Here is a 19,270-nt window from a genome sequence, read left to right on the forward strand (position 1 = left end):
TTTTCTTGAGGATGTTCTTGATTCCTGTCTCCTGTACAATGTCACGAACCTCCAACCATAGTTCCCCAGGCACTCCCCTTAAATCTATTTCTCACTTCCACTGTATAGTCATAAGGGATTTGATTTAGGTCATACCTAAATGGTGTAGCGGTTTTCTCCACTTCAATTTCAGTCTGAATTTGGCAATAAGAAGTTCGAGCTACTGTCAGCTCCCAGTCTTGTTTTAGCTAACTGTATAGAGCTTCTCCATCTTTGGCTGCAAAGAATATAATCAATCTGATTTTGGTGTCGACCGTCTGGTGATGTCTATGTGTAGAGTCTTCTCTTGTTTTGTTGGAAGAGAGTGTTTGCTATGACCAGCGTGTTCTCTTGGCAGAACTCTATTAGCCTTTGCCTTGCTTCATTCTGTACTCCAAGGCCAAATTTGCCTGTTACTCCAAGTGTTTCTTGACTTCCTGCTTTTCCAGTGCTTATTTATCAATTATCTTCGATGAGATAGATATTAAACACATTTTACAAATTAGGAATTAACACTTCATGAAGTTAAACAGCTTTCCCAAGTTTTGGCATTTGTTTCAATTTAGTCAAGTCTGACTCCAAAGCTACTTTTTCCGTACCAGATTTTTTATAAAACTGTCAAGTGACTGATTTTAAAAAGCAGTCATTTCAACATTAAACATGCTAGAAGAAAAAGATATTCTTTTTTTTTCTTTTTAAAAAAAATTATTTATTTTAATTAGAGGTTAATTACTTTATAATATTGTATTGGTTTTGCCATACATCAACATGAATCCACCACAGGTATACACGTGTTCCCCATCCTGAACCCCCCTCCCTCCTCCCTTCCCATACCATCCCTCTGGGTCGTCCCAGTGCACCAGCCCCAAGCATCCAGTATCATGCATCGAACTTGGACTGGCGATTCGTTTCATATATGATATTATACATGTTTCAATGCCATTCTCCCAAATCATCCCACCCTCTCGAGATGTATACATCCCAGAGGAGTTACATGTCTTTTTTCAAAGAAAATAAAAATTACTATTTTTTCATTGAATCAAAGTGGCAAGTTACACTCCTTCTTTAATGTTAAAGTAGTATTTCATTCCTTACTCTGAGTCTGCAGTTATTGGATGCTTCTTCTTTCTAGTAGTTTTTTCCTTATGCAATTAATATTTTACTTTTCACTGTAGCTTTGATCTTTTGGATTTCTTTGGAATTAATTATATGCTATTTGAAAAAAATACAGTCCAGATTTTAATGTCCTCTTATATACTGGCTCAAACAGAAATTAAGAATGTGATTTTTAGAGATCATTCTACCTAACTTTATGTAATTGAGTGAGTTGGATATTTAGCAGTATAGAAGCTTAGCTTTGTGAGTTGATTCATCATTTATTTAAGAAGTACTTATTGAGCCTCTGGGTACTAGGGAATGTGACTGCAAAGAATAAGACAGTTTTTGTCTTCAAGGAACTTGAGATCTAATGGGTAAAGCAGTCTAAGTGCAGCATTTCCTAGGGTGTAGTTGAGGAGTGCATAGTGCTAGGGGGTCACCTACAAGAGGGCACTAACCTAGACTAGGATGGTCTGGGAGGCTTCCCAGGGTTGAGTCAGGAGAAGGAGGGGAACGACTGACAAATATGAACAAAGCTTTTAAATTAAGATAGTTACAGAGGTGCTAGGAAGACTTAGATGGATTTGACAGAGATTAGTGAAGAAATGGTCAATTGAATTAAGGATGTGAAGAAGAAGAAGTTAAAGAATGACTTCTAGGCTTTTAGTAGGGGTATTACTCTTTGCTTGGAGGGAAAATATAGAAGAAAGAATATATTTGGGGGGAAACGGGTAGTAGTTAGGGACATGTTGAGTTTGCATACCTTTGAAAATACAGATAGAGATATCCAAGATCCAGTTGAATATGCTGGTCTGGTGATTAGGAAGGAATTCTAAGCTAAGGATGCATATTTTATAAGTCAAAAGCATTGTGGAAGATAGTGAGTTACGGAATTTAGCCATAACATGACTGTAGGATTTTGAAAATATGATTCATATGACTTTCAAAAGCATATGCAAAGTTGAAATTTAGAACACTGGGAACTTTTGCTATTAAAAACAAGCGGTTAGTCAGCAGACTGGAGCCTGTGTACCCGCAAACCAGACTGAGTGCTGTGAGAGTTCTCCCATGCATAAAGCTTTCCCCTGTGACGTTGCAACTTGAATTAGAAGCAGAGTTTGTTGAAACCTTGCCTGCCGCCTTCATTGCAGTAATGATATTTTGCAGGACTTGAAGAACCTTCAGAAAGGTCGTGGCTTCTGTCTCTCAGATGAGTGGACGTTTATTGAATGACTTCTTTTATTAGTTGGAGGAAAATTGCTTTACAATGTTGTGTTGGTTTCTGCCCTACAACTAAGTGAATCAGTCATAATTACACATACATCCCCTCTCTTGAGCCTCCCTCCTCTCCCTGAATGACTGTTTTATTCAAATCATCGTCACAGATAAAGAAGACAAACAGCCCCAGACTACAAAAACCTAAAAATGTAGTAGACACAGGAAGAGATCTGTACAGAATTTACTGTAATACCATTCAAAATGAGTGCAATGAAAGAGGCAAAGACAGAATGTAAAATGAAATTATGTGAAGGGAATCTTTGAGGAAAAGGTAGCATTTGAACTGGGCTTTGATAGGGAGGATTCAAATGGTTGTGAAACAGAAAAGGTAATTCCAAATGGAGATAAACGAAATTGAGAACCTAGAACATATTCAGGGAATAAAATGTAGTCCAGAGGAACAGAGTATATTAAAGAGGGGTAATGTAGAATAGGGTACAGAGGCAGGCAGTACAAGAAGGCAGTCCCTGAAGGGTTTATGAAGAATTAAAAGAACCAAGGTGTACCTTACAAAGAGTCCTCCTTTAAGCATATGTTGGGTTGGCAGGAATGGGAGCACTGTTACATGGGAGACATAAAGGTTTAAAGTATGATAATTCAACAAGAACCTAAATTTAAGAAAATTGGTTTTTAACCTTTTTCTTTTTTCTTAGGGGATAGTGGGCATGGAAGTCATTATTAAATGGCTTTTTTTTAAAGCTTAATATGTAAATCTGAAAAGTATAATCAGTGGAGCACAGTTCTCAAGTCTAGAACAATGACTTCCAGTGTTTTCATCATCACAGAGAACTTTTGCTTTCAACTCCTGTGGTCCCTCTGTTTTGAAAGATTTTTGTCTTTCAAGAAAGTTAACAAAAAGTTAATGTTTCACATTTGTTTTATTAACAAAGGCATAGTTTCCAGTCCACCCAAGCTTGTAAGTATTCACAAAGTTCAGTTATTATTATTTCAGACAAAAGCAAAAAAATACAGAACTTAGTCTAGGGCATACAGTTGCAGGTGTTTTGAAATGCTGAAAATAACCCATGACCCATCCATCATGACGAAAGAAATCTTACCTTTCCCCACACTTCTGTGGATCCAGGGACCCAGGTTGAAGTTTTTGTAGCACAATTACTTATGCTTTGAACTATATAGAATTACAAAGAATAATTGTAATTATTCTTTGCTCAGAACTACATTTCCTTTCAAATCTGATTCTTTTTTTTTTTTTAATTGCAAGGAGCGATACAGGCTTGTTACAGAAAAACTGAGATACATATACCAGCAAAAATGAATATTTTAAAAAATCTTCCAAATCTTATTAAGTGCAAACATAAATGCAGCCTTTTTAAACAAAGACAGACACCTACTGTGTATTGGTTTTATAGCTGTTTTCAGTATCAAGAAATTCCTTCAACATTTTATTTTTTTTTTCTTCAACATTTTAAAAATAGCTCCATAGTATTTCATTTCTAATTTTATAGTTTACTCAACAAATTAATATCTTATGATTGGACCTTTGGGTTTCTGACTTTCTGAAATTACAAGTAGCTTTGCTTAAATATCCTGTAACTAAATCTTTATACACAGCTCTAATTATTTCCTTGGGATAAATTCTTAGAAGAGAAATTGCTGGATGTGCATTCTTAAAAGGTGTTAGCATTTGCCCTCCAGAAAGGTTGTACTAATTTACATTCCCACCTAGTGGTTTGCATTCTAATTGGGAATTAAGATGCATACATGAAAAAAAAAAAATTCCTTCAGTGTCAGGAGATAGTAATGCTAGGTGCAAAAAAATGACTAGTGAACAATTAGAGTTACAGGAATTCAGAGGAAAGAGATCACTTTTAATAGGGAGCTTAGGTACCTTTGTGGATGGTGATGGAATTGAAGATGGATCTTGAAACAAAGGAGGACCAAAAAGGAGGGTAGTGTTACAGGGGGGACTTCCAAGAATGTCTGATCTTCTGGGCAAGTGCCATGGATGAGACGTGCCAGAAGGAGGGCTGACCCTACCACGTTAGCTCATGTGTTTCTCCCTCTTCTCTTGCTCGTAAGTGTAATTCAGACTCCACTCTTGTTCTGGGTGACTAGGTAGCTACACGAAGAAGGCAATGGCACCCCCATTCCAGTACTCCTGCCTGGAAAATCCTGTGGACAGAGGAGCCTGGTAGGCTACAGTCCATGGGGTCGCTGAGGGTCAGACACAACTGAGTGACTTCACTTTCTCTTTTCACTTTCATGCATTGGAGAAGGAAATGGCAACCCACTCCAGTGTTCTTGCCTGGAGAATCCCAGGGACTGCGGAGCCTAGTAGGCTGCCGTCTGTGGGGTCACACAGAGTCAGACACGACTGAAGTGACTTAGCAGCAGCAGCAGGTAGCTACAAGCACCTGAAACCAGGAAATCAAACCTGTTGGAAAATCAGTTCAATTTCTGGGAGAATTTTGAGGTTTGGGTTCAGAGAATTTAGAAGGTAGGAAAGTTGTATTCCATTTAAAACTCAGTTATTAATATGTTTACTAAGATGTTAAAATAGAATTCACATCCCAATGTTAAATCTTTTTTCTTAATTATTAGCAATGAATAAATTGGCTCAAATGCTCTCTGTGGGTATCATGACAGGCTTTCGTGTAAACATTTTCACTAAAAAGTCATTGAAGTAAAACTTTGTTATTTTTGGTTCAGATTACATATTACAGCATGATATTTGTGTATGTGTTGTTGCTGTTTGGTAGGTTCTTTAAGTCATATACCTGACTTACATACTAGTAAATCGCATTGCTCGTTAAATCTGTTAATTAGAGTATTAAAAGATAAGTAGCTCTGATTCTTCTGCTTTTGTAGTTTTACAGAAATAGTGGGGCTGTTAATGCTCTGAGCCATCCTTTTGCTTTTTAAGGCGTATTTTATGAACCTAATATGTTGTACTCTTAATGTTGAACAATAATATGGTCCTTCTTGACACTTAACATGATACATTTGAAGCATATGTAGAGAGTTTGGCACTCTAACTCCCACAGAAACACTAACATAAGCCATGAAATGCAGAGTTCAGCCTCAGATTCCCAGCCCTGTTTTGTAGCCACTACCCAGTTTTCATTTCATACCGTTTGACTCCTTACAGCCTTTGGTCCCCTGTACTGTATAGCAGGTTCCCACTAGCTGTCTGTTTTACAAATGGTAGTGTTTATGTGTCAATCCTAATCTCCCAATTTGTCCCTCCACCCCCTTCCTCCACTGTGTCCACACGTCTGTTCCCTAGGTCTGCGTCTGTATACTTGCCCTGGAGCTCGGTTTATCTGTACCATGTTTCTAGGTACCACATATATGCGTTAATATATGACACTTGTTTTTCTCTTTCTGACTTACTTCACTCTGTATGACACACTCTAGGTCCATCTACTCTCTGCAGATGACCCAGTGTCTTTCCTTTTTTTGATGGAATAATGTTCTGTTGTTCATATATGCCACATCTTCCTTCTCTGCTGTTGGACGTTTAGGTTGCTTCCACGTCCTGGCTATTGAAAATAATGCTGCAGTGAGCCTTGGGGTGCATGTTGTTTTGAATTATAGTTTTCTCAGGGTATATGCCCAGTAGTAGCATTGCTGGGTCATATGGTAGTTCTATTTTTAGTTTTTAAGGAGCCTCCATACTGTTCTCCACAGTGGCTGTATCAGTTTACATTGCCACCAGCAGTGCAGGAGGGCTCCCTTTTCTCCACCTCGTCTCCAGCATTTACTGTTTGTAGATTTGTTTTGATGATGACCGTTTTGACTGGTGTAAGGTGATAGCTCCTTGTGATCTTGATTTGCCTTTCTCTAATAATTAGTGATGTTGAATGTTGTTTCCTGTGCCTCTTGGCCATCTGAATGTCTTTTTTGGAGAGATGTCTGTTTAAATCTTGCATCCATTTAAAAAAAATTTTTTTAATTGAGCTCTATGAGCGGTTTGTATATTTTAGAGATTGATTCTTTGTCCAGTGCTTCCTTTGCAAATATTTTCTTCCATTCTGAGAGCTGTCTTTCCATCTTGTTTATGGTTTCCTTGCTGTACAAAAGTTTCTAATTTTAATTAAGTCCCGTTTGTTTATTTTTGTTTTTATTATCGTTACTCTAGGAGATGGGTCAAAAAAGATCTTGCTGTAGTTTATATCAAAGAGTGTTTTTCCTATGTTTTCCTCTAAGAATTTTATAGTTTCTGACCTTATATTCAGGTCTTTAATCCATTTTGAATTTATTTTTTTGTATGGTGTTAGATAGTATTCTAATTTCATTCTTCTACATGTGGCTGTCCAGTTTTCCGAGCACCACTTAGTGAAGAGGCTATCTTTTCTCCATTGCATATTCTTGTCTCCTTTGTCACAGATTATTAGTGCCCGTAAGTGCCTAGGTTTACCTCTGGGCTTTCTATCCTGTGTCATTGATCTCCATTTCTGTGTTTGCACTAGTATCCTACTGTCTTGGTTACTGCAGCCATGTAGTATAGTGTAAAGCCATGGAGCCTGATTCTTCCAACTCCATTTTTCCTTCTTACAATTGTTTTGCCTATTTGGGATCTTTTGTGTTTCCATATAAATTATAAGATTTTTTGTAGTAATTCTGAGAAGAATGCCATATTCCTCCATCTGTGTAATCTTTGATTTCTTTCATCAGCATCTTTTAATTTTCTGAATACATGTCCTTTGCTTCCTTAGGTACATTTATTCCTCAGTATTTTATTCTTTCTGATGCAATGATAATGGGATAATTTCCTTGATTTCTATTTCTGATCTTTCGTCGTTAGCATATAAGAGTGCAAGAGATGACTATGTATTAACTTTGTATCCTTAAGCTTCACAAAATTCACTGATGAACTCTAGTGGTTTTCTGGTGACATCTTTAGGATTTTCTCTGTATGGTGTCATCTCATCTGCAAACAGTGACAGTTTTACTTCTTTTCCAATTTGGATTTATTTCTCTTTCTTCTCTGATTGCTGTGGCTAGAACTTCTAAATCTATGTTGAAAAACAGTGCCAAGAGTGGACATCCTTGTCTTGTTCCTGATCTTAGAGGAAATGCTTTCCATTTTTAACGTTTGAGAATGATATTTACTGTGGGTTTGTCATATGTGGCCTTTATTATGTTGAGGTAGATTCCCTTTATGCCTACTTTCTGGAGCGTTTTTTTTGTTTGTTTTTTTTGTTTTGGTCAGTGCATGTTGAATTTTGTCAAAAGCTTTTCCTGCATATATTAAAATGATGATATGGTTTTTACGTTTCGGTTTGTTGATGTGGTGTGTCACACTGATTGACTTGTGGACCTTGAAAAATCCTTGTATCCCTGTGATAGATCCCACTTGATCATGGCATGTGATCCTTTTAATGGGTTATTGGATTCAGTGTGCTAGTATTTTCTTGAGGATTTTTGCATCTTTGTTCATAAGTCATGAAGTGAAGTGAAGTAAAAGTTGTTCAGTCATGTCCGACTCTGTGCAACCCCATGGACAGTCCATGGAATTCTCTAGGCCAGAATACTAGAGTGGGTAGCCATTCCCTTCTCCATTGTATCTTCCCAACCCAAGGATCAAACCCAGGTCTACCGCATTGCAGGCAAAGTCTTTACCAACTGAGCCAGCAGGGAATCCCTCATCATTCATACTGGTCTGTAATTTTCTTTTTTTGTGATATCTTTGTCAGGTTTTAATATCAGGGTGATGATGGCTTCATAGAATGAGTCTGGGAATGTTATTCCCTCTACAATTTTGTGTAAGAGTTTCAGGAAGGTAGATGTTAAATAGAATTTGCCTGTGAAGCCATGTGGTCCAGGAGTTTGTTTGTTGGAAGATTTTTAATCACAGTTTCAATTTCAGTACTTGTGACTGGTCTGGTCATATTTTAATTTCTTCCTAGTTCAGTCCTGGAAGGTTGTACCTTTCCAAGAATTTGTCCATTTCCTTCAGGTTGTCCGTTCTACTGGCTAATAGTTGCTTGTGGTCATCTCTTACAGTCTTTTGTATTTCTGTGGTGTCCCTTGTAACTTCTCTTTAATTTCTAATTTTATTGATTTGAGTCCTCTCCCTTTTTTCCTTGATGAATCTGAATAAAGATTTATCCATTTCCTTTTTCTTCTCAAAGAACCAGATTATAGTTTCATTTGAAGTGCTAGTGTTAGTCACTCAGTTGTTTCATTTATCTTTGCTATTGTTTTCTTCATCTCTATTTCTCCTCTGATCTTTATGATTTCTTTTCCTCTACTAACTTTGGTTTTTGTTTGTTCTTCTTTCTCTAGTTGCTTTAGGTGTGAGTTAGGTTGTTTATTTGAGACTTCCTGTTTCTTCAGATAAGATTGTGTTGCTATAAACCTCCCTCTTAGAACAGCTTTTACTGCATGCCATACATGTTGGATTGTCCTATTTTCATTGTCATTTGTCTCTAGTTATTTTTTATTTCCTCGTCGATTTCTTCTGTGATCCAGTGATATTTAATAACATATTGTTTAGCCTCCACGTGTTTGTGTTTTTTACAATATTTTTTTTCCTGTAATTGATTTGTAATCTCATAGTGTTGTGGTTGGAAAAGATGTTTGATATGATTTCAGTTTTCTTAAATTTACCGAGGCTTCATTTGTGACCCAGGATGTGGTCTATCCTAGAGAATGTTCTGTGTTCTGTGTGCACTTCAGAAGAAAGTATATTCTGTTGCTTTCTGAGGTATTTTTCGATTTGTCTGCTTTCTTCTTTGACCAGTTGGTTGTTCAGGACAATGTTGTTTAATTTCCACATATTGTGAATTTTTCAGTTTTCTTATAATTTCTAGTTTCATACCATTGTGGTTGGTAAAAATACTTGATATGATTTCAGTCTCCTTAAATTACTTAGATTTGTCTTGTGGCTTATCTACCTTGGAGAATGTTCTGAGCATGCTTGAGAAAAATGTGTATTCTGCTGCTGTTAGGCAGAATGTCCTTTATCTGTCTATTAAATCTCTTTGATCTAAAGTGATACAGGATACAGGATGCTTGGGGGTGGTGCACGGGGATGATCCAGACAGATGATATGGGGTGGAGGTGGGAGCGGGGTTCAGGATTGGGAACTCATGTACACCCGTGGCGGATTCATGTCAATGTATGGCAAAACCAGTACAGTATTGTAAAGCAAAATAAAGTAAAAATAAAAATTAAACAAACAAAAAAAAAGTGTAGTTCTAATTCAACATGTCCCTTTTAATTTTTTGTCTGGATGATCTAGCCGTTGTTGAAAGTGGTATACGAAAGTTCCCTTCTCTTCCTGTATCGTTGTCCATTTCTGTCTTCACATCTATTAGTATTTGATACATTGTGCTCCTCCAATGTTTGGTGTACGTATATTTATTATTGTTATATCCTCTTAATGATTTGATCTCTTTGTCATTGCATAATGATCTTTTTTGTCTCTTGTTACTATTTTTAGCTTAAAGTATATTCAATCTGATGAAAGTTTAGTACCTCGGTTTCCTTTTGGTTTCCACTTGCATGGAATGTCTTTTTCCAGCGTTTCATCTTGAGAGTGTGTGTTCTTAAAGCTGAATTGAGTTTCTTGTAAGCAGCATGTAAAAGTGAAGTCGCTCAGTCCTGTCCGACTCTGTGCATATAGTTGGGTGTTATCCATCCACACACTCTATGCCTTTTCATTGGTGAATTTAGTCCATTTACATTTTGAATAAGATTGATATGTAAGGAATTACTAATGCCATTGTATTGTTTTCTGGCTGTTTTGTTGTTCTCTTCTTCTTTTTTCCCCCTCTCTTGCTGCATTCTTTGTGAATTGATTTCTTGTGGTGGTGTGCTTTGATTCCATTCTCTTTATCTTTTGTGAATCTGCTGTAGATTTTTGCTTTGTGGTTCCTATGAAGTTTACATAAGTCATCGTATAGATACAACAGTCTGTTTCACACTAATAACAGCCTCTTTCAATCATATCAAATATTTCTACCTATTTATCCTCTCTTTTTATGCTTTTGATGTCGCAATTATATATCACCTTTTATCTTGTGTATTTATTAACCAGTATCATAGCTATAGTAATTTTTAATATTCTTGTGCTTTAACCAATGTATGAAAGATGCATGTCAAACACACCACCATACTGCAATAGTGTTTACTGGTGTGTTGGATATTCTCATGTACTAATTAGTGTTCTCTGATTCAACTTGAACTTCTTTCATCTTTTTTTGTTTCTTTGTTTTAAATAAGACAGGTCTAGTGGTGATGGATTCCTTCAGCTTTTATTTGTCTGGGGTAGACTTTATCTTGCCTTCATTTCTGAAGGACAACTTTACCAGTTAGAGTACAGTTAGTTTTTTTGTATCTATGGGTTCCACATTCAACCAAGTGTGAATCAAAAGTACATAAGGAAAAAGATTCCATAAAGTTCCAAAACTCAAGTTTGCCATGCACCAGCAACTATTTAAATAGCATTTATGTTGTATTGGGTGTTAAAAGTAGTATAGGAATGATTTAAAGCATATGGGAGGATGTGAGTAGTTTATATGCCAGTAAATCCTAAACCATTTTATATAAGTACTTGAGTATATGCAGATTTTGGTAACCTGAGAGGGGAAGGGAGGAGACTCCTCAAACTAATTTCCCACAAATTCTGAAGAATGTCTGTATTTTTCATTGGCAGCTTTTTTCTTTTCAATACTTTTGATGTATCATCACATTCTTTCTTGGCCTGTAAAGTTTCTGCTGAGAATATGCTGACAGTCTTATGAGAATTCCCTTATAAACTGCAAGTGTTTGTCATCTTGTTACTTTTAAGTTTCAATATTTTGCTTAATTTTTGACAGATGTATTATTAAATGTCTTATAGGAGATCTCTTTCAGGCAAATTTGTTTGAACATCCTTGAGCCTTGAACTTAGGTATACAAATCTTTCCATAGATTAGTGAATTTCTCAACTGTGATTTAAAAAAATAAAAGAAAAACAAGTTTTCTCATCCCTTCCTCGTCCTCTTCCTCTGTGTGTGTGTGTTCAGTCGTGTCCAACTCTTTGTGACCCCATGGACTGTAGCTTGCCAGGCTTCTCTGTCCATGGCATTTCCCAGGCAAGAATACTAGAGAGCAGGTTGCTGTTTCCTCCTCCAGGGATCTTCCCTATCCAGGGATTGAACCTATGTCTCCTGCATTGACAGGTGGATTCTTTACCACTGAGCCACCAATAATTCACAAATTATTTCCTTTGATATTTTTTCTTTGTTCTCCCCTGACTAGATAATGTAAAAATTCCTGTCTTCTAAATCACAGAGTCTTTCTTTTCTTTAATCCATTTGCTGTCAATCCTCTCTTTTGAGATTTCCGTGTCATTCGTTGCGTTATTCAATTCCAGAATTTCTATTTGGTACTTTTTTTTTTTTTTTATGATTTCTGTCTCTTTGTTAGATTCCTCATTTTGTTTGTATATTGAATTCCTGGTTTTGTTGAATTTTCTTTCTGTGTTTTCCTCGACTGCATTGAGTTTCCTTAAAATAGCTATTTTGAATTCTTTATCCAGTAAATTGTAGATCTTCATGTCTTTGTGACTGTTTCCTAGAAGATTATTGTGATCCTTTTGGTGGTGTCGTGTTCCCTTGATTTTTCATGTTTCAAGTTTTGTGTTGCTGTCCTCACATTTGCAGTAGCAGTCATCTCCTACAGTCTTTACTAACTGCCTTCAGGAGAGAAATACCTTCTGTCAGCCTTTCTAGGGATTCTGAGGCTTTCTCAGGCTTTCCTTAGATATGCCTGCTCTGTGCTTCTTCCTCTCTTTTAAGGCAGAATTATTAAACTTGTGTCCCTTCTCTTGATATTGCAATGCACGAGGTTGAATACTGATAGCTTCCCTTTTGCTTTCCATGGATGATACTAAAGCTGAAGTTTGTGGCCTATCCCTGACCCACAGATTTGGTTCAGGCTCATTAGCCATCTGCCAAAGCTCACTCTCAACCACTAGCTTCAGGAGCACTTGCAGGGAGCTGGACACAGGCAGGACAGGGGGGTGGGGGGGTGGGTGAGGCCCATGGAGCTCTGGGGGTGCCCATGGGCTAGTTGGAGAGATCTACTTGTAAGGCATCTCCAGCACTTCATAGACAGGCGTCTGGGTGGAATTCAAGATGTAGGTGGTAGGATTCATGTCCTTTTAACTCCCTCTGAGAGTCCTATCTACCTAGCCTCTCTTCCCACCACCCTGTGGAGCTCATGATTTAATTCTCTCGATTGGGTGAGAGAGAAATGGGAAAGAAGTTTCACACAGTTGGGGAAGTCAAGCACTCACTCGCATGCTCTCACTTTCCTTCATGGGAAAAATCACAGGCCAAGATCTCTCTTGGCCCTGACCTATGCCACCTTGGGGGAGGATTGATGTGAATAAAATCAAGCTGTTTTATTTACCCTCTCCAGTGTGTCCAAACTCATTTTTTTAATCTATTGGTATTCTGAAACTTCTCCACAGGAGACCCAGACTTAAATAAAGTCTCACTTGTCTGTGGGTGATTGTCACAGACTGCCAACAAGTTATTGTTATTCCACTGCCAAGAAGGCCTAGAACTGTGGTTTGTGGTCCACTGCAGGGTTCACAGCTGAGATTGAGGTCCTTATGCCTCTTACCCACACATAATTGGTTGAGACTCATCTAGGGTCTTTTGGTGTAGAGTGCTAGATCCTGCAGCATCCGCAAAGGTACTTTTGTCCATGGATGGATGCCAGATTGTTGTTGTTGGGTGGAGACATGAGTGAGAATATCTCATTTAGCCATGTTGCTGACATCACCCTCTAGTACTTCACCATTTAGAAGAGTCCTTTTCTGCAGATACCAAATTATGACTGTGTTTTGACTAAATATTTCCAGATTTATTACATTATTTTCTTTTGGGGAAATGTTTTCTAGATTCATAACATTATCCCCCTTTGGGGTAAGTTGTTGTTGTTCAGTCACCCAGTCGTGTTCGACCCTTTGTGACCCCATAGACGCAGCATGCCAGGCCTCCCTATCTCTTACCACCTCCCAAAGTTTGCCCAAGTTCATGTACCTTGCATCAGTGATGCCATCCATCCATCTCCTCCTCTGATGCCCTCTTCTTCTGCCCTCAATCTTTCCCAGTATCAGGGACTTTTCTAGTGAGTCAGCTGTTCACATCAGATGACCAAAATATTGGAGCTTCAGCTTGAACATTCAGGGTTGACTTCCCTTAAGATTGACTGGTTTGATTTCCTTGCTGTCCACGGGACTCTTGGGAGTCTTCTCCAGCACCACAGTTTTAAAGGCATCAATTCTTTGGCACTCTGCCTTCTTCACGGTCCAGCTGTCACAACTGTATGTGACCACTGGGAAGACCATGGCTTGACTGTATGGACCTTTGTCATCAGAGTAGTATCTCTGCTTTTCAACACACTCTCTAGGTGTCATAGCTTTCCTGCCAAGAAGCAATTTGTCTTCTGATTTCATGACTGCAGTCACCATCCTTAGTGATTTTAGAACCCAAGAAGAGGAAATCTGTCCTTACCTCCACCTTTTCCCCTCTATTTGCCATGAAGTAATGGGGCCAGATGCCATCTTAGTTTTTTTAATGTTAAGTTTTAAGCCTTTCACTCTCCTCCTTCACCCTCATCAAGAGACTGTATAGTTCCTCTTCACTTTCTGCCATTATAGTGGTATCAACCACGTGGGTAACTTACCTATAGAATATCTAAGTTATTATTTAATAATTAATTTTTCATACCAATTGCAACTTAGTTGCTATGGAAAGCAGTATAAAATATCTTTTTAAAATTTTAGCTGGTCCACAAAGCAGCAGAGTTGCTAATTCTGAAAATATTTTCCATCTACATAAATTTTCCAATTTTTTTTTTAATTTTCTGAACCAGCTGTTTAATATTCAGAATATAATGTGAGGAGCACATTAACAAAAGATGCATAAGTAAAACCCACTAATTAGGCTGCTCTGAGATGCACTTGAGGTACAGGCAGGGCAAAAATAAGTATTAACTTGTTCCAGATAAATCATGGTACTCTAGTCCAGTGGAATTGGCACCAAACTGGCCATACTCAAGAAGATCAGGACTCAGTACTTTTTCTTAACGTCCTCTTTCTGCTAAGAACAGCTTTCTTTTCTTTACTGACTGAACTCTCATTATAAGGAACTCTTTCATGCTCATCTCTATAGGTACCCACCCTTTTAAAATATGGTTATTTGTGGCTTTAAATAACCTCATAGTGTTGTCTAGTGTATCTTTCCTACAGTGGTGAGAGAGGATGGCTGCTGAGTCAGAGTATTGGGCATTTGTGGGAGGTACATGGGAAAATTGTTTACAGGTTTCCTTCAAGCTGGTCAGAACTGGATATGTTGATTAGGCACATTCACTTGATATCCCAGCTATCTTCTTAAGGTATAATAGAGTTGTTTGGAACTGGAGCAGTTTGTTGTCTTTTGGAATGCATCTGATGCATGGAATATATTTTGCTTTCCATCATCTGGCTTTGGACTAAATTTGGAGTCATTCAGATGTGGATTTGAAGATCATGTGCATAGTGTGGGTTCAGTCATTTAACCTCTCTTCACCTCATTGTAGAGTGAGGCCAGTGCTCCCCACACCAAGGATTCTCATGAAGATAAATGTTGTAGTCTGTGTAAAGTGTGTAGCACAAGGCCAGACCATTGGTAAGCCCTTAATAAACAGCTGCTACTGGTATAGCTACCAGGTGGATTTTTAAACTTTGTTTTAAACTTGTGTCCAATAATTTGGTCATCTTTGAACCTGATGATGGATGATGGTATTCAAAATGCCTTGAGGATATTTTACTTTTTCTTCAGTTTTTCTTGTGTCAAGTAATTTTTTTCTACCTTCAGAAATTAGTTTTATTTTTATGGTCTGTGTGTTAAGTGTGTGCAGAATACCACAGTAACGTTTATGTTTTCTTAAGACCATTTGTGAATCTTAGATACAGATTTAAATGGGGCAGAATTACTTTGTGTCTTAAGTAATTTTTAACTTAACATTTCATGTTCTATTTTATTCATGATCCATGTATCATAAATTGATGCAACAGATATTACCTAAGGGATACAATAACTTTAGATAGAGATGGTTTGATATGGCAGAACAAGCTCAGATTGGAGCCAGTCTGGAGCCAGACTCCAGGCCAATTGGTGTCCTCAAATTGTGGATGCTGTATCCAGAGCTCCTAGAATTATTGTGAGGATTATATGAGACCGTGTGTACAATGTACCCTGCCCAGTGCCTGGTATATGATAGCCCTTTGCCCATATCTGTTAATGAATGGGAAAGGACTTATTTATGACACAGATAGCCTGATGTTATTATAGCTTCTTTCCTTCTTGAATAATAATACCACTTTGTCAAGTATCTGTTATTGGTCATTTTGTCCAATTTTAAATGTTTAATTTCATAATAATGAATTTAGTTATTTATAAAGTAAATCATTGGATTTGTTTCCACCAGTGATATCAAGAAGAAGCAGACAATGAGGAAAAGGAACAACAGTGAAGTAGAAGACGTGGGACCAGCAAGTCGTGACAGAAAGAAAACCAAGTGGGAAACCTTAGAACCTTTGGATACGGGCCTGTCTTTAGCTGAGGACGAAGAACTGGTGTTACATCTGCTCAAAAGTCAAAGCTAGATTGTTCCTGCTCTTGTCTTCTCCTTTAAACCTCTGGTCATGATTATGTGGACAAGAAATTGAAAAAAAAAAAGTAGGTTTTGGGGCACTTAAGTAACATGAGTCCCATGTCTAGAGGACCCATTCTTCAGACAGGAGTGATCATGTCTCTGAGCCCCTTTCACAGGCTGTGCTTGAAGCATCCCAGAGGAAACTCACAGTGACAGTGGATTATAAAATTTCCTGATCCTGTTTTCCAGCATGTGCTCTGTTAGATTCTATCCAGGGGTTCCTACATCTATCATTGGAAATGCTTCCTGTGTTTTACTGGCAAGTTCTGAAGACCTTGTTTCATTGTTAGAGGTTTCTGTCTTGCTTACCATACAGAAGTTTCTCTGTGATATTAAGCAAAATTGCTCACAATTTTGATATATTTAATATCTCTAAAGAGTATGATGGACCAGCCCTGAGAAAAAATGAATATTTTTGAATTGTCATGATCAATAATAAACATATTTCCTATAAAATGAAATATTAATATTTTCATTGTATTCAGAAATATGAGAGATTCTCAAGGGGAGGCTTTTAAGATTAAAATACTTGGCCAATTCCTGAAACAGTGAATTTTGCATATTCTTTTTTTAATATAAATTTATTTATTTTAATTGGAGGTTAATTACTTTACAGTATTGTATTGGTTTTGCCATACATCAACATGAATCCGCTACAGGTATACACGTGTTCCCCATCTTGAACCTCTTTCCCTCCTCCCTCCCCATACCATCCCTCTGGGTCGAAGATATCTTTTAACTTACACTTGCAGACTGGGTAGCCATTTATAAATAGAAGTCCTGAATCTGAAGACTTTGTTATCTAAAACCAGATCTGCTAGCGAGCACCTTGTATGCTTTAGGTACTCTACAAGTGCCTTGTTGAGGATGCTCCACAGATCCCAGCCCAGAGCCAGCTCCTGATTATGAGTCGAACAAGACAGATTCTCTTTTGGTTATAAATGACTGGCAGACTCTTCACAGGGAAGGAATCTGTGCCTTGGCACGACACCACTGATTTGATCATAGCTTTGTCACCTTCTCCTTGTCTTCTCTCTTTCCTACTTTCCATTCCATACACAAAAATAATTTTTGGTTACTGGTGCAAATGATTCCTGAATTCAAGAAAGGGAATATCCACAAACACTTCCATGTCAGCCTAAGTCCATTTTTGTGTCTGAAAGGTTTCTCCTGCCTCGTACTTGACATCCTCATGAGTGATACTAACATCCTTCTGGCATCGAAATGAGAAACTTGATGACTCCTCAGCTTCTCCCTTTCTCCACGCTTTGCTTTGCTGGTTCATGGTTAATTCTTCTTCATAATGACTCTCATACCACCATTGTTTCTTCTCCATTTTTACAGCTTCTACTTTCAGGCAGAGTTCAGATTCTCATTGTGACCTGTTCACATTTCTGCAGTGATCTCCTAACTGGTCATTGTGCTTCCTGCCAACCTTCCACATTGTCAGCATTCTCTTCATAGCACTGATCTGCGCCTGTTTCTTATTCCTATTGCAGTGCTTATTATGTAATGTTGCAGACATTTGCTTATAGGCCTGTTCCCTCTGTTATATGACAAGTTTCTTGAGAGCAGGACTGTTTTATCTCTCCTCTGTATGCACAGAGCCAAACACAGTACTTATAATGCCTTATAATGGGTTTTAGCAAACTGAAGTCACTCAGTCGTGTCTAACTCTTTGTGACCTCGTGGACTGTAGCCTACCAGGGTCCTCCATCCATGGGATTTCCCAGGCAAGAGAACTGGAGTGGGTTGCTATTTCCTTCTCCAGGGTATCTTCCCAACCCAGGGATCAAACCCAGGTCTCCCACATTGCAGGTAGACGCTTTGCCATCTGAGCCACCAGGGAAGCCCAATTTATTAAATTAATGAGTGGGCAGTAAAAATCAAGAGAAGTTTTAAAAGTGTGTAGTAGTGCATTGCTCTGTTAGCTCTGGTGGGAAGGATATAGAATGGAGGAAATGAGAACTGGCTGATACGGCTATAACGGGCAAGAAAGACTATAATGAAGAAAACAAATGGGAAAGGAATTTGGGGTATAACAACCTGGAAAGATTTTTAAAATTAAGGTTTCTGGTGCAGGATCTCTTGAATATTTTCAGAAGACAGAAAGAGGCAGGAGTGTATAAACTAAGGGTTTACCATTGAATTCACTCTATGCAGTTTTAGATTTTGGTTTTTTCTGATCCAAATAAGCAGTTTTTATGTACACACATAAAGTAAATATATTGCTGGGCCTTTGGCTCATAAACTAGTTTGAGTTATATTCTGTCCTTAGACCTGATTAGATTCTGACTAATTTATACACTGAGGGAATTTTAGCTAGCTGAATTTTGAAAACTGCTTAAAACATCAGAATAGCACTGATTGAAAACTCAGGTAACAAATATATATGTTTCAGTGGACTAAACTGGTGACTACTGTTTTAGCTGTGGTAGAGTTGGGGACACATTATTTAAATCTAAATGGCCAAACCATTTCCTAGGCACAAAGACTGGCTCAGACGTGGGTATATTTAATACTCAGGTAAAGACATAAAACAACTCTTTCCTTGAGAGTAAAGTGTAGAATATGAAAAAAAACAATCCTTACCCAATGGGAAATTCCTAAAAAGGGAGGATGTGGATCTGGAACCTTTGGCAGCCATTTTTTTCTGGTCAAATGGAGGCTGCCTCTGAGAGACTGGGGGAAATGACTAACACCCTGAGGAAAGCAAAGTAGAGAGTTGAAGAGAGGGCCCTGATGACATTTGAACCCTTTGGCTTCAGCTGCTTCTACTCCTTGTACTTTCTAGTTGTGGATCAGTAAGTTTATTTTTTGCATAAACTACTTTGAATGGCATTTTGTTCCTGGAACTGAATGGCCCCTGACTTAATACATATGTTGTGTGTGTGTATGGGTTGGTGGGGGCGGGGGTGGTGGTGGAGGGGGTGAGTTTGCTGATTTGAAAATGAATTTGAACATCAGAATAGTGTCAGTAGAAAGCTTGGGCATTTTTGTTCAACGGACAGCTGCTCCAGCCCCTTCCTCCCTTGGAAAAGCATGATTTTTCCAGTCTGCTTACGTTGGGCTTTCCATGTGACTGACTTTACCCCATGAAGTGTGGTGAAAGTGACGTGTACCCATTATAATCACAGGCTTTAAGGTGCACTGATGCCTCATCAGCCCTCTTGCTCTCTTTTCTACCTTGATATGAGCATGGACCTGAGAG

General features: G+C 38.1%; 1 protein-coding gene across 1 annotated transcript in view; it reads left to right on the plus strand.

Moving 5' to 3' along the window:
* Positions 1–16,605, plus strand: part of DDX10 (DEAD-box helicase 10) — a 311,460-nt gene extending 294,855 nt beyond the window's left edge. The window contains exon 18 of the mRNA XM_004016001.6: positions 15,832–16,605. Within this exon, the coding sequence (XP_004016050.2) occupies positions 15,832–16,009 (178 nt within the window). The 3' untranslated portion in view covers positions 16,010–16,605. The remainder of the gene's footprint in view (positions 1–15,831) is intronic.
* Positions 16,606–19,270: the final 2,665 nt, after the last annotated feature.

This window comes from Ovis aries, chromosome 15 (genome assembly GCF_016772045.2).
Source record: "Ovis aries strain OAR_USU_Benz2616 breed Rambouillet chromosome 15, ARS-UI_Ramb_v3.0, whole genome shotgun sequence".
Taxonomy (NCBI): Eukaryota; Metazoa; Chordata; class Mammalia; order Artiodactyla; family Bovidae; genus Ovis; species Ovis aries.